The sequence below is a fragment of the Sceloporus occidentalis genome, unplaced genomic scaffold (genome assembly GCF_023333645.1).
Source record: "Sceloporus occidentalis isolate IW3139 unplaced genomic scaffold, rSceOcc1.0.p SCAF_40, whole genome shotgun sequence".
Lineage (NCBI taxonomy): Eukaryota > Metazoa > Chordata > Lepidosauria > Squamata > Phrynosomatidae > Sceloporus > Sceloporus occidentalis.
This window is the reverse complement of record NW_028317020.1, coordinates 7,873,299-7,889,025: the sequence shown is the minus strand read 5'-3', so window position 1 is coordinate 7,889,025 and position 15,727 is coordinate 7,873,299. Positions and strand designations below refer to the sequence as shown.

The 15,727-nt window shown below is 40.2% G+C and overlaps 1 protein-coding gene across 1 annotated transcript in view; it reads left to right on the top strand.

The window, feature by feature from the left end:
* Window positions 1-11,477, top strand: part of LOC149290336 (clathrin heavy chain 1-like) — a 28,168-nt gene extending 16,691 nt beyond the window's left edge. The window contains exons 7-32 of the mRNA XM_089489500.1: window positions 554-751; window positions 840-1,040; window positions 1,542-1,694; window positions 1,926-2,048; window positions 2,714-2,851; window positions 3,144-3,308; window positions 3,494-3,674; window positions 3,875-4,038; window positions 4,431-4,556; window positions 4,794-4,936; window positions 5,329-5,563; window positions 5,658-5,780; window positions 5,886-6,031; window positions 6,118-6,301; window positions 6,382-6,574; window positions 6,701-6,858; window positions 6,964-7,128; window positions 7,261-7,368; window positions 7,539-7,706; window positions 7,861-8,010; window positions 8,088-8,219; window positions 8,842-8,952; window positions 9,914-10,084; window positions 10,403-10,624; window positions 10,797-10,872; window positions 11,338-11,477. Coding sequence (XP_089345626.1) covers window positions 554-751; window positions 840-1,040; window positions 1,542-1,694; window positions 1,926-2,048; window positions 2,714-2,851; window positions 3,144-3,308; window positions 3,494-3,674; window positions 3,875-4,038; window positions 4,431-4,556; window positions 4,794-4,936; window positions 5,329-5,563; window positions 5,658-5,780; window positions 5,886-6,031; window positions 6,118-6,301; window positions 6,382-6,574; window positions 6,701-6,858; window positions 6,964-7,128; window positions 7,261-7,368; window positions 7,539-7,706; window positions 7,861-8,010; window positions 8,088-8,219; window positions 8,842-8,952; window positions 9,914-10,084; window positions 10,403-10,624; window positions 10,797-10,872; window positions 11,338-11,477 — 4,074 coding nt within the window. The remainder of the gene's footprint in view (window positions 1-553; window positions 752-839; window positions 1,041-1,541; window positions 1,695-1,925; window positions 2,049-2,713; window positions 2,852-3,143; window positions 3,309-3,493; window positions 3,675-3,874; window positions 4,039-4,430; window positions 4,557-4,793; window positions 4,937-5,328; window positions 5,564-5,657; window positions 5,781-5,885; window positions 6,032-6,117; window positions 6,302-6,381; window positions 6,575-6,700; window positions 6,859-6,963; window positions 7,129-7,260; window positions 7,369-7,538; window positions 7,707-7,860; window positions 8,011-8,087; window positions 8,220-8,841; window positions 8,953-9,913; window positions 10,085-10,402; window positions 10,625-10,796; window positions 10,873-11,337) is intronic.
* Window positions 11,478-15,727: the final 4,250 nt, after the last annotated feature.

Below are 15,727 nucleotides of genomic sequence, written 5' to 3'. Positions count from 1 at the left end.
CACATTAAACAAATGAATGAAAGGAACAAATGCAAAAGTAAACTGCAATTTTCTCTGGCATTTTATCAAATGTCTTAAATGGAAGTTGAGTAGCTTTGTATCTTAAATGATTTTCTGTTACTTTCCCTCGCAATTTTTTTTTTTTACATTTTCTATTTTATTTTCTATTTTGATACAAACAAAGAAATACAAAACATAAATAATAAACGGCAAAAGGAAGATACACAATGACCCAAATTACAACAAATGATGCATAAATACATAATACGGATATATATGTCGACGTATCAACATTGAGCCAAAAAAAATTAAAAAAATAATCATAGCATCAGATACAGACTTAAAAGTGGGCCAGGATATTCAATAATAATCTTCAAACTTTCCCTCGCAAATTCTAATTGTAAAGTTTTTAGCAGATATAGTAACCGAGAACACACTATCTGTGGAGTATGTTTGTACGAATGTGTTAAATGCTTTTCTTCTTGCATATGATGTGTTGATGTACTTGTACAACATGCATCGTGTAACTCTTTTATAATCCCTTGCTATAAAGGTTCTGTCTGTCTGTGTGGAAGAAGACAACATTGTGAATTACGCCACCAATGTGCTGCAGAATCCAGACCTGGGCCTTCGTATGGCTATCCGTAGCAATCTGGCAGGAGCCGAAGAACTCTTTGCAAGGAAGTTTAACACTTTATTTGCCCAAGGAAATTACTCAGAGGCTGCGAAGGTGGCAGCATCTGCTCCAAAGGTATCCTTTCCTGCATTGACATGTGTGTAATGTATCTCATTAAATGCTCCTCTCCCTTTCTGTATCACATTTTGATCTATCTGTCCAGGGCATCCTTCGCACGGCAGACACGATCAGAAAGTTCCAGACCGTTCCAGCACAGCCTGGGCAGGCATCCCCTCTGCTTCAGTATTTTGGGATTCTGCTGGATCAAGGGCAACTGAACAAGCTGGAGTCGCTGGAGCTCTGCCGACCTGTTCTGCAGCAGGGACGCAAGCAACTCTTGGAGAAATGGCTTAAGGAAGATAAGGTAACCAGCACGTTATAAGTCTTAATGGACTTCTACCTATACTCCAGTGCAAACCGATGTGGAATATTTCAGTAAACAGTGAGATTAAATAAATCCCTGCCATTGTACTAAATATTGGCTAACTTTGCCCTTGTTGCAGGGGAACTTACTGGAGTTGTCTCTGGAAAAGTGATATTTTTAATTTTTTTGCTAAGCCCCGGTGTCTCAACAGACAGGTTCTAGAGATTTAGCTAGAGTTATTCTAGTTTCTGCATTGAATGTTCATTTGCAAAGAGGTGAAACAAGTCTTCTAGTGTTTAAGAACCATAACTGTCATTGCATCAGTGGCCAGCAAGATGCGCTTAACTTTTGTCTGTGAATAATTGAAGGGGAAAAAAGATATTGAGTTAATAAACACCCCAAAATAAAAACAAAAAGCAACGTGCAAACATAGATCAAAAGCAAAAATTAGAATGCGAAATAAATTATACTCTGTTTGATTTATATATACTTATTGTTTAGCTTGAGTGTTCCGAGGAACTTGGAGACCTGGTGAAGGCTGTTGATCCAACCCTTGCTCTGAGTGTTTACCTGCGTGCTAGCGTGCCAAACAAAGTGATCCAGTGCTTTGCAGAGACGGGCCAGTTCCAGAAGATTGTGTTGTATGCCAAAAAGGTGAGAGCCGTTCCTAGCTAGTCGCACAACTACAGAGCGGCAGAGAATCGGCCAGGACGAGGCTCTATATTTTTGTCCTGTATTTCTTTTATTAAGCCTTTACCTTTATAAGACTCTTCCTTCTGGACACTTGATGATAATTGTGTTGGAGCTGCCATATTTACCCTACTATTGTTTGAAGAATCCTATCTCTGTCAGGGAAACAATACAATATTTTGTGTCTCTTTTTAGGTGGCATACACACCAGACTGGATCTTCCTTCTTCGTAGCGTTATGCGGATAAGCCCGGATCAGGGTCTTCAGTTCTCTCAGATGCTAGTCCAAGATGATGAACCTTTAGCTAATATTAATCAGGTAATGATTGAGCTTGGCTTCTGGCACAGAGTTAACTAAATTATTAGTTAGACTGTACCAGTTATTTTATTTTCAGCCCACTACTTGACTGAATTAGCATCCTTTTAGACTTGAGTGATAATACAGGGATGATATTCTCCAGCTTCTTTTTATATATTAAATTGACCAATTATACTGTAACATAATAATTAAGATTTAATTAAATATCTTTGTTGCAGAATACCACATAAGCCAATTACAAGTCACTATAGCTACACAACATAATTGAGTCAGCATAGTAAATTTCATCTGATTAGATGTTTAAATCTATGTGTTTTTGTTTTATAAAATATATTATGGACTACTGAGTATGTCTGTTGTACAAATGCTATAGGAAGTTTAATAGCCAATATTCAGATGTTTTCTAATGGATGAGATTCCAAAAGTAGGGATACTTGAACTTTGGATTCATACTAAGTAGTTATAGCGCAACATTCTTATTCAGACAGCTTCATGTAGCTGCCCTATAAATTACTTTTGTGTTTAAAAAGTTACTCTAACACTGTAACTTGAATTATTTCTGTGCCATGAAACATTCAATTTTCTTTGCGTTTTCCTGTAATACTTTATTGAGGTGCACTTAGCTTTCTGTTGACGTCACAGAAATTCTTGCTTTCTCTCCCTAGATTGTGGATGTCTTTATGGAAAACAGTTTGATCCAGCAGTGCACATCATTCCTGCTTGATGCATTAAAGAACAATAGGCCAGCTGAGGGCCATCTTCAGACTCGGCTTCTTGAGATGAACTTGATCCATGCTCCACAGGTATTGCTGCTCCGGGATTTACTTTTATTTTTGCATGGTGCATTCTTTAAAAACTAACAATTACAAACGTAATTGCGAAAAGCGATCTTCTGCAGACTATTCTTGCATAGCATTTGTCATTGCGTAATGCTGAATACTGCCAAAATGCAGTGTTTAGAGTGCTGTATAACACTAGTAAAAGCTAATATCGAGCTTTGTCTGTGTCAGGTATTTGGAAGAAGTCCTCAAGCAGTTCATTTGAACACATCAGATCTGGCTACCTTTTTCAAACCTGTCTTTGTGTCTCGATTAGGTTGCTGACGCTATTCTTGGAAATCAGATGTTCACTCACTATGACCGGGCTCACATTGCCCAGCTGTGTGAAAAGGCTGGTCTTCTACAGAGGGCGTTGGAGCACTACACTGATCCGTATGATATCAAGCGAGCTGTTGTACACACTCACCTCCTAAATCCGGAGGTGAGAATCACAGAAAACCTTTGTTATATAAGATTACCTTTATTTCCCTATTATAAAATGGCTTTAGTTTTATTTTTCCAATGTTTGCCAGGTAACTGTTAGAATGGAAGTGTCTAATGATCTGTAACAAGTCATTTGCTTGTGTTGCGCTCATAATTATTTTTTTTTTGCTTGGTTGATGACAGTGGCTGGTGAATTTCTTCGGCTCCCTTTCTGTGGAGGATTCTGTGGAATGCTTACGTGCCATGCTGTCTGCAAACATCCGGCAGAATCTGCAGCTCTGTGTTCAGGTGGCATCCAAATACCACGAACAGCTGGGTACCCAGTCCTTGGTGGAACTCTTTGAGTCTTTCAAGAGTTATGAAGGTACCAGTCATTTGTCCGGTGTTGTTATTAAAGCTCTGTATAAATGTTGCCATATATTGTTCCAGGTTAATGGAATATATTTTGTGTTATTTTCATGTAGTCTTGTGTTCATGTAAGTACTTTAACATCAGACCTTCTAAATAGATTGGCTAAGATATGTTCCTGAGGTTTACATTTTTACAATCTCTCATACGTTGCAGGACTCTTTTACTTTTTGGGATCCATTGTGAATTTCAGTCAAGACCCTGATGTGCATTTCAAATATATCCAGGCTGCCTGTAAAACAGGCCAGATAAAGGAAGTGGAACGGATCTGTCGGGAAAGCAATTGTTACAACCCAGAGCGTGTCAAGAATTTTCTCAAGGCAGGTTTCTGTTCTGATTTCTAGTATCTAGCAATCTCTTACATGTTCCTGGCAAAGACAAGCAACTAGGGACAGACCAGCAACATCTTGTAAACTAACATTTTATAGATTTTAGACCACCTGAGTTCAGGAGCAGCCACTTAGTTTCTTGGAGGCAGAATAAGTGCATTCATTTTGTATGTATTTGGAACAAGATGATTTTTGGACATTTCTGCGCGGTAGTACACTTTTATTATAGTTCCCCAATATTTGAATCCAAATGAGAATTGATGCAGATATTCTAACATAATATATTTGTTTAATGGAACATCTATTTAATAGTTACACGCAGGCATGCAACAGTTTATCTGCAGTTTTGTCCCTAAGTTCACTTTCTCATTTTCAAAAACTAGGAGGCCAAGCTCACAGACCAGCTCCCACTGATTATTGTCTGCGATCGTTTTGACTTTGTACATGACCTTGTTCTGTACTTGTACCGTAACAGTCTACAGAAGTACATCGAAATCTATGTTCAAAAGGTGAGTGAGCATCTGTGTGTCGATTCACACCACATGGTGGGTTGACAAGAGATGAATCTTTGTGTAGCCATGAAGATGTACGTTTTTCTGATTACTAATTTTGCCTTTTTTGGTTGTTTTTTTATACAATATTGCAAAAAAGTATCATCCATCCATGTTTTTGCAGAGCTATAGAAATAAGCCATAACTTTTTTTGTGCCTTACCATGGATAACAATAAACATTACTAATGCCTTAGGTGAACCCCAGTCGTATACCAGCGGTAGTGGGTGGACTCTTGGATGTTGACTGCTCTGAAGATGTCATCAAGAACCTGATTATGGTTGTTCATGGTCAGTTCTCCACTGATGAGCTGGTGGCTGAAGTAGAGAAAAGAAACCGGTGAGAAATTTAAACTTGTTGCGAGACCCATATAAGTCCCGATTTCTCTCTGTGAGAATGCACAATCATTTTAATTTGACAGAGAATGGAATTTATTTTAACCTTTTGATTAAAGGAAAAGATTATGTTATTGATAAACGTACAGACCAGTTATCTACTGAACAAGAAAATTGTTCAGGTTTTTTTTTTTTTTTGAACAGATAACTGAACAGACAAATACATTTATATGGGCCATTAGAATCCCACGTTGTACAATACACAAATGTATTCACTTAAGTGTTGTAATTCACTGTAGGAATTGTGGATTTTGGTCACACTAATAACCTAATAATTACATTGTTCTGCAGTGTAAAGCTGCTTAACGCTCTTTCCATTGTCCTTCATATGTTCAGGCTAAAGTTGCTCTTACCTTGGCTGGAAACCAGAATCCACGAGGGCTGCGAGGAGCCGGCTACACACAATGCCTTAGCGAAGATTTACATTGACAGCAACAATAACCCTGAACGATTCTTGCGGGAGAACCCTTTTTATGATAGTTGTGTGGTGGGCAAGTACTGTGAGAAAAGGGATCCTCACTTGGCATGTGTGGCCTATGAACGAGGCCAGTGTGACCTTGAACTTATTAAGGTGGGTGGGACAAACCTCTGATTTGCAAACTTTTTTATATTATTTAGAGTTCTGACCAGAGTGGTTTTAATTTCAAATTGATGATTCTCCCTAGGTGTGCAATGAGAACTCCTTGTTTAAAAGTGAAGCCCGTTACCTGGTAAGAAGGAAGGATCCTGATTTGTGGGCAAATGTCCTTGAGGAAAACAATCCCTTTAGACGACAGCTAATTGACCAGGTCAGGGGAAATTATATTTGTCAAACTTTTAAAGCATTAACTAGTTTTGTAGTATTGAGGTTGATTAACTCCTATATGCATCATCCTATTCTCTATTACTCAAAGGTGGTACAGACAGCCCTTTCGGAGACCCAGGATCCAGAAGAAGTATCTGTAACTGTGAAAGCCTTCATGACTGCCGATCTCCCTAATGAGCTTATAGAGCTTCTGGAGAAGATAGTGCTGGACAACTCTGTCTTCAGTGAACACAGGTCAGACAAGGGCATAGAAGGAATGAAGACTTCGTAAGTGGGTTATAGAGCGTTTTGTAACGTAGACTTTTTTGGAATGATTATAGAAACTTGCAGAATTTGCTGATCCTGACAGCCATTAAAGCTGACCGCACAAGGGTTATGGAGTATATCAACCGCTTGGATAACTATGATGCTCCTGACATTGCTAACATAGCAATTAGCAACCAACTGTTTGAGGAAGCCTTTGCCATATTTAGGAAGTTTGATGTCAACACGTCCGCCATCCAGGTATGCAATGCTAAATAGAAAAACTGGTATAAGATATTTTGTAAACTCTGTGGCATGTATGAATAGATCTTCTTCTGCAGGTTTTGATTGAGCACATTGGGAATTTGGATCGTGCCTATGAGTTTGCTGAGAGGTGCAACGAGCCAGCGGTATGGAGCCAGCTGGGTCGAGCTCAGCTACAGAAGGATTTGGTAAAGGAGGCTATTGACTCTTACATCAAAGCTGAGGATCCCTCTTCTTACATGGAAGTGGTACAAGCAGCCAGCAAAAATAGTGAGTCTTTTTTTATTTTTGTGGATTTTTTTTTACTTTTTCCATGCTACTGAGATTCCTATTTTTTTCTTTTTTGATTCTGTTGTGTTTTTTTGTTTATATTCAATGTATAACCTTTCATTATAGATAACTGGGAAGACCTAGTGAAATTCTTACAGATGGCACGGAAAAAGGCTAGAGAATCCTATGTAGAAACAGAACTCATCTTTGCATTTGCCAAAACGAACCGCCTGTCTGAGCTGGAAGAGTTTGTCAGCGGGCCCAACAATGCCCACATTCAGCAGGTACTGCAAGTCTCCTTGCTCCTATGATGTGTGCACGCAACATTTGTAGATGTATATCGATGTAGTGTTCTGTGGTCTCCTTTAAATTTTTTCTTGCACCCATAGGTTGGCGACCGTTGTTATGAAGAGGGCATGTATGAGGCTGCCAAGTTGCTTTACAACAATGTATCTAATTTTGCTCGTTTAGCATCAACACTGGTACATCTCGGCGAATATCAGGCTGCCGTGGACAGTGCAAGAAAGGCCAACAGTACCCGCACCTGGAAGGAGGTAACATATGCTTAATGGTTGATGTAGCCAATGCATTTTCTTATGTCATTATTGCATAGAGGTATACATCTGACATAGTGTCTGCATGGTATTTCTGTGTTTCTAGACTTCTTTCTTTTCTCTTTTTTCTAGGTATGCTTTGCTTGTGTGGATGGCACAGAATTTCGCCTGGCTCAAATGTGTGGCCTGCACATTGTGATACACGCTGATGAGTTAGAAGAGCTGATCACTTATTACCAGGTGAGTGTGTAGAGCTTAATTTTAAGGTTAAACAGTTCCTGCAGGACCATCATCCACGCCATTGACTCGGTCACCAGAGAATACTGACGCTGTTTTCAGGCACAGACTGACCCATGACAGATTTTGTCTTTTGTATTGTCCACTCAAGCATCTACTTTCTCTCTCCGTAGGACCGTGGTTATTTTGAGGAGCTCATTGCTCTCCTGGAAGCTGCTTTGGGATTAGAACGTGCACACATGGGCATGTTCACCGAACTCGCTATTCTGTACTCCAAGTTTAAACCTCAGAAAATGCGTGAACATCTAGAGCTTTTCTGGTCTCGTGTCAACATCCCCAAGGTAGGCAAAGGCTGCCTGTTTTTCCTCTGGGTTTCGGAGTAGATGGTGTGACTACACCCAACAGATTGCTTGCACCTCAAATCCAGTGTGTTTCTTCTGTAAAGAGTGTTTCCTTAGGTTTAACCCATTTTTCCCCTCCCTTTCTCCCATCTAGGTGCTGCGTGCAGCAGAGCAGGCCCACCTGTGGGGTGAACTAGTCTTCCTTTATGATAAGTATGAAGAGTACGATAATGCAATTATCACCATGATGAATCATCCCACCAGCGCCTGGAAAGAGGGGCAGTTTAAGGACATTATCACCAAGGTAACATGGCGTACTTTGTTTTTATATGAGCTCCTTTTGTCTCGGTTCCTAGTTATTAACTGCCGCTATTTCTTTAGGTGGCCAATGTGGAACTGTATTACAAAGCTTTACAGTTTTACCTGGAGTACAAACCTCTGCTAATAAATGACCTTCTCCTGGTCTTATCTCCGAGGCTGGACCACACTAGAACAGTTAACTACTTTTCCAAGGTGAGAAAAATGTGCACTGGATTTACTCAGCATATGTATGTGACTTAATACAAGCCATTTATTTTCTTGTTTCATATAAGATCAAACTGCACTTTCAGTGTGTAATAACCCTTAAATTATTAGATCATTAGTCATTCACCATAAAAACAATACTTGTGATGGAGTTACTGGGAAAAATATCCTTTTAAAGTTTTTTTGCTTCTAGAGTATATTTTTTGTAGTGAATATTTACATACTAAACTGTAATCCACTTCTTTTGATTTTATTTTATTTTATTTTTTTACACAAAAACATCTCCACGTGTGCTCATCACTAAGAGTAGTCAAAAATGATTAGTCCTGAGGTTTAGTTTTTATATTATGCCCACCTATTATTTTCACCTGCTCACATGACTTTAGGTGTTCTTACAAAAAAGAAGTGATTTGAAAGCAGAAGCTTAACTAGTGAACACGGGGTTGTATTATAACTATAGACCCTCGATGCCCTATTCGTGCCTTTTATCTGCCATAGATACTTAAAAATGCTGTTAAATGTGTAAAGGGAGTTTTTTAGTCTATGGATTTTAACTCCTCTGTATGCAGCGAGTGAATATGGATTAAAATGAATTGGTACCTCTTCCCAGGTGAACCAGCTACCACTGGTAAAGCCGTACCTGCGCTCCGTACAGAACCACAACAACAAGTCTGTGAATGAAGCTCTCAATAACCTGTTAACAGAGGAGGAGGATTACCAGGTAAACAAATAGAAGCATAACACTTCTGTTTCTTGTCAATGCTCTTGGTTTTGCAAAGCCTGTATAGTGGCAGGAGGGTTTATCGTTCATAAACATAGCCCTGAATGCTGCAGTATTTGCTGTTGCCAGGGAGGATTTCAGCAACAGCATTCTTTCATTGCCATATTTCAAATCAGATGTTAGCTAGCAGGACCTACCACAGTGCGCACAGCTTCAGTGCTAAGCATCCGTAGCCAGCACGCTTTGAAAGGGAGCAGAGAAACGGAGATTTTATAGGAACAGACATTGAACTTCCTTTATTTTGGGCCAGGAGGGAGATTATTGCTTTAGCTATAGCTGATCAGGTTCTGCAGAGTTGTACAAAGGGTAGACAGGACATAACAATTAGTATCAAACATAACAAGATGACTTACAGAAACAGGTGAAGCGGGCCCTGCTCAGATGGGTTTACAATCTAGAAGGTGTTATGGCTTTAGGGTGTATTATACAAGAGGTAAAAGTGCAGTTTATAGAGATGGACCAGCAATGATCTCCTCTGGCGGTGGGCAATACAGTCCAGCTCTGGAAAGAGTTGGCAGGGTAGTGGACATTGGTCAGTTGGCAACCTGGCCGCGTGCTACAACAGAGGCCTAGCCCTTTGTGGCATGCGTGCTGTTGTGTAGTATTGCTTAAAAGCGGAACCCAGATCTTCAGCAAGTTTCTGAACTTAACTGCACACAACCCAATGGAGAGCGGGCAGAGCTTTGGTTACATAATATCTGATTATTGCCACTTTCAGCCCATGTGTTAAATGAGGCAACAATTTGTTGAATATGTGGTTTCTAACTTAATCTCAAGACCATTGGAAGAACTAAAGGGCTCATCTGTCATGTTTCTGAAACTAATCATCCCCCATTTTTGTTACTTGTCACTAAAACTGCTGTTTCATAGGTGATGTATATGGTGTGTCTTTTGTCCTTAGGGTTTGAGAGCATCCATTGATGCATATGATAATTTTGATAACATCACCCTGGCCCAGCGACTGGAGAAACACGAGCTTATTGAATTCCGCAGAATTGCAGCATATCTGTACAAGGGGAACAACCGCTGGAAGCAGAGTGTGGAGCTGTGTAAAAAGGACAAGTTGTATAAGGTAATGCAGTCAACACCAGATTTTCCTTGATTAATAATGGTGAAAGAAAATGGAAATAGTCATTTTGTATCTGGGTCCCTTTGGGAAATATGTAGTGCCCCAGGTGTGTTGGTCTTCTCTGGATGAGCCCTAATGCAAATGACTTTGCATTAACCCAAGCCATGCTTGGGTTTTTGGCGCACAGGGTTGTGCATTGGGAAAAACACTTCTTGTTATTTGGCTACATCATTAACAGGACTTGACAAACTTCTACTAGGTGGGATGTGTTTGCTCTCTATAAGGTTGTTTAATTCCTACTACAATCCTGTACCTTCGCAGGATGCCATGCTGTACGCTGCAGAGTCAAAAGACATGGAGTTGGCAGAGAAGCTGCTGCAATGGTTCCTGGAGGAGGGGAAGCACGAGTGCTTTGCTGCCACTCTCTTCACCTGCTATGACTTGCTACATCCGGACACTGTGCTAGAGCTGGCCTGGAGACACAACATCATGGACTTTGCAATGCCTTACTTTATCCAAGTTATGAGGGAGTACCTAACTAAGGTAAAGTAGGGATGCACAGGTAGCAGCCTTCTCGCTTTTTACCTATGTTGCTCTTTGTTCATCTAGTACATCTGCTTGGTGTGCAGGTTCTGTCTTTCATGCATTGAACAAACTTACACGGGTTTCCCTTCGGAAATGTTTAATAGTAAACATCCTATCCTTTTTGTTATAGGTGGACAAACTGCATGCTGCAGAGAGCCTGAGGAAGGAAGAGGAACAGGTTACAGAACCAACTCCTATAGTATTTGGTGGGTATAAGTTGAGCTGAAAATCATTTACATGTCTCTCGTTTTAAGTTCAAATAATCCCTTTGTTTCTGGATCAGTGAACTAACCGGTTTGCTGTACTGAAAGTCTTGATAGTTAGCCACACAGCCTTTCCATAAGAAAGGCAGAGTCATACCTTGATCCGGGCGCATGTATGAATTCCCTGTATCCGACATTAGGGGAGGGAATGTAGTGGGAATGGGCGCTGCCGAAGCTCGTGCCTTACTTCTCTAATCTTTGTTAAGAAAAAAAACCAAAGAACAATTCATGCCCTTTAATGAAGTACGGCTCAGGTTGAAAATATCATCTTTCCATTCTTCATACACAACAATTGCCAGCTTTAGTGATTAGTGATCATACATTAGTGATGTAGAATGCGTGCCCTTGCGTTAAATGTAATGGTTCCTGTCAGACCTGTTGGTTAAATTCCTTCTTCTCTCCCCACAGGCCAGCAGCTCATGCTCACAGCAGGTCCTAGTGGTGTAGTGCCGCCTCAGCCCAGCTTTCCCTATGGATATGCAGCTCCTCCAACCTTTACCCAGCCTCCCCCTCCTTCTGTCTCTCCTGGCTATGGCTTCAACATGTAACCTCCTGCCACTCAGATTAAACCTGCAATGGCACATTGAGCGCCCTCTACTGGGATCTGACTGCAGTTCATCTTGGACACATTTATTTATTACATTTGCTTCGACAGACTTTTATCTGGGAAAGGCAGCTTTTCAGCCACTCATTACCGTTAAATGTTAAACATGTTTTTATTTTTTGTTGTTGTTTTATGGATGGGAATGGCAGAGAGCTGTCAGCACTGATTTCATGACTATTACATATGTTAATGGAGCAAATGTTCTGTACTGTAAACTGCCGGATATATATAAAACACAGCAGCTTCATATCCATGCACAAGCCCGTATGAAGCGCTGCCAAGGAGGACTGTCATACTAGGTTTCATCTCTGCTCCCAGTTGCTGTCACCTGTCACTGCTCCACCAATGCCTGATTTAGAAGTCTTGCATTGTTGTGCCTGTTATCTCTGTTATTGGGGGAGTTTATGTGTGGAAACAGATACAGGAAGCCTTGTAGCCTAAAACTCCATATTAATCAGAAACCGATGTTTGACAAAAGTGATACTATTTACATGTTGAATAATATAAATTTGAAATGCCAATCGCAGTAAATGTGTTCTGTCCTCTAATCCTACAATTTACAAACATTTCCATCTACAGTGGACCTGTCAACAGTCCTTGGTTATGGTGGTTTGGGGTGAGGTTGGTTTGGCTCAGTGGAGAAAAAAAATTGCATTTGAGGACTTGTTGGAAGCTCTTATCATTCACTACCATATAGATGCAGAATTACCGATTACCTGGCAGTCCCAGGTTAATGTTTATACAATGCACATGACTTTTAATCTGGCTAAACCGTTACCATTGGCTACCCGGTGCAGAGATTGAATAATCACCCATCTGTAGAGCGCTAGTTATGACCAGTATCCTGGGAAGAAAAATATTACATGCTTATCAGTCCATGCTGCTGATTGTATTTGGGAGGAAGATGACTTAATTCTTTTTAAACTTGTGAGCTATTGAGACAGTAAAATAAACTAGTTATCGATTTCACGGAATGAACCATGTCCTCCACCTATAACTAAAACCAACTTAAATTATTTAGATTATATCATTAGTTTTAATGGTTCCAGTTAAGCTACAGGTGTAATGTGTCGCATAAAAAATGGTCATTCCATTATTGTTTTGTTCCAAACCCTGGCCAGAGCAACACACGTCAAGGCTTGTTAATCATTGCTTTTAGTGACTGCTTAGAATGTGACTTGAACCTGTCAATTGTCATACAAGTTCTGGGATTCTAGTTTATCACAGATACAAGATGTGCTTCCAGTTTTGTACTACAAGTTAATGTCGGATCAAAGCTGTAGGTGGCAACACTCATTGGATCCTTCCAGTCAGATGGGAGCTCCCAAAAAATGTTTTCATGGTTTTTTTTGCAAAGGGAGCATTAATCCACACTATATAGCCATTGCATGTATTGAATCCCATGTCCTTTGGAAATATTCTTCATAATCAATTTGTAGGTAGATATCTGCCTTACACAGTATTAGAAAATAAAATAACCAATAACGCAATGGCATGACAGTGCTTAACTGGTGGGGTAGAGGAGGAGCAGCAGCAAGCTTACCAGTCTTTTTATGTTTGGAGGTTTCAGACAGGTAGGTTACACCACTATTACATGACATTGTTTCATTAAAATGTTAAAAATCCAGTTTGGCCAATCATACCTCAGTGGTGTATTCTATGTAAAACGATTCTGGCAAGAAATTCGGGAAACTTTTTTCCCCCCTCCTTTTTAAATGATTTGTAGAAAATCAAGCTTGATTTGTTTTCCTCCACCTCTTCCCTCACAAGGCCTATCTCAAAAAAACACCTTTTTCTATGTTACATTGGTTGCTAGACCTGGGAGGAGTGAGCCATGTAAACGCTAGAGCTAGATGCCATCCTTGAAGCGAGACGCGTGTAGCAAACACACAGAACTTTCCAACATCCTCAAAATGAGTTTGTTTGCATTCTGGTTTGTTTGCATCTAGGAACAATACAAAACCACCTCTGCTTAATGTCTTTGTTATAATTTCCATGTATTTTTTTGTGCCATATCGCTCTCTCAGACCATATTCTTAACATTTTATGTACTGACGTTAGTTTGCGCTGTATAATTTATGGCTATGAATATTGTGCTAATCATGAATATTATAAGAGAAGAATTCAATTATAAATGTGTAAGATGAGATGCTTGTCCTTTTGTATTTTGTGAATTCACCACTATTGGCTTCAGTGCCAGCCCTTACATGGGTCCCAGTGGGGTCCATGCGACCCAGACAGAACTTTGACTGGTAAATTGCTGCCCCATTCCTCCAATTGGGTGAGAGAATGGGCCCATAAGCTCCGCTCTTTTGAGGAAATCTGTACCGGGATGCCAGTTTCATAAAAAAAGTGGAAAAAGACAGGGGACATGCGAGAAGTGGATGAAGAAAGAAGACAGACTGAAGAACAAGAAGAGACGAGAAGGAGCTGAGCTGTAGGAAAGGAAATGGACACCTCCTTTGAAAGAAACGTAACCATTTTTATACATAGCTCTTTTATGTTGATCAGAGAGGGGGTTAATTTATACAAGAAGACGCCCAGGAGAAATGTCCTTAAGCTAGGAGACCGGTAGTATGATAATGCCCCTAATGTGCAATTGAGAACGAGTGCATAGTCTGCTATAATGCAAGGAAAGAGTCAACTCTCTGGTACCCCTCTCAAAACATGTATGCAAAGACCTGTGCCCCACATGTTATGTCAAGTCTTCACACAGTGACCTCAGGGAGTAATGCCCTTTGAACTGCCTGGTGTTGTCAGGCAAGGAAGAATAAAACGCAGTTGCATTCCCTGATCACCACTCTGCAACAGGGTCACTGGCCAAAGTGTCGTACGGTGCCATTTACACAAATCTCTGCAGTATAACACTCGTATACAACTACAGCAGCATCAATCACAACTAATTTTGCTGTAATGCCACCAATCATTGGTTATAATATGCAGCAATGCAATCATTTGGGTTTTGATCAAATCATCACTGTTACAATATCTTGTAATACAATTAGCTATTTTCTCTTGGTTGTTTCACATTGGTTAGTGGGTTAATTATTAGTAGAATAACTAACTAAATGTCTGTGTGTTGTTTTGTACACTATGTGGCCAAAGTATGTGGACACCCCTTCCATGTGGGTGCACTGTCATAGGATGCCACCTTTGCTGCAAGTCAGTTTGTGAAATTTCTGCCCTGCTTGATCTGCTCTGGTCTACTCTAAATCTTATTACGGTACTTTAAAGAATAAAGGTCCAGGAGTAACAACAACTCAACTGCAAGGTGGTAGATAACACACACACACACTCACAGAGTTTGCTCACTGAGAGCTGAAGCGTGTAGCGCTTAAGAATTGCCTTTCTTCTGTAGCATCACTGACTACATAGTTCCAAATTGCCTCAGGAAGCCATATCGGCACAAGCACTGTGCTTCAGGAGCTTCATGAAATGGGTTTTCATGGCCCAGCAGCTGTACAACGGCCAACAATCACTATGAGCATGGTCAGGTGGCAGCTGGAATGGTGTAAGGACTCTGGAGCAGTGGAAACATGGTGTCTGAAGTGATCAAGTCTGATTGATGGATCTGTGTTTGACAGATGCCAGGAGAACACTACCTACTGGAATACTGATTGTAAGCCAGGCATTCTTGTCAAACATTAGTGCCTAACCTCACAAATATTCTTTTAGTTAAATAGCACAGAGTCCCACAAACTCCAAAGTCTTGTGGAATGCCTTCCCAGAAGTGGGTGGGGGAACTCCATATTAATGCCCAATGTTTTGGAATTGGATGTCCAACATGCTTTCTTAGGTGTGGGGTTCATAGTTTTGATCATAAAGTGTATGTCATATTTGGTCCCTGAGATTTATTTCATCTGTAGGTTGGAACCAGCGCCTTTATATTCTACTCAGACTTACTGCAGAGCTTTGCTTACTGCTATGTTGTAGTTGTAACAAGTTGTACAAGTAATGATCTTCATAGCTCCTACCATTAGTTACTAAAACTGACCTTTGTGATGGACTAATAAAGGGTTTATATTTATTATTTATATTATCTATATTATAAGTCTCAGACAGGATTTTATCCATGGTATTAAGACATGCAGTGTGCTACAGTGTTGAACATTGAGCCCAGACCCTGAAGATATACACATTCCATGGCATGTGTACCAGTACCATTGCTCATACCTCATTGAGTGGGCCAATCCG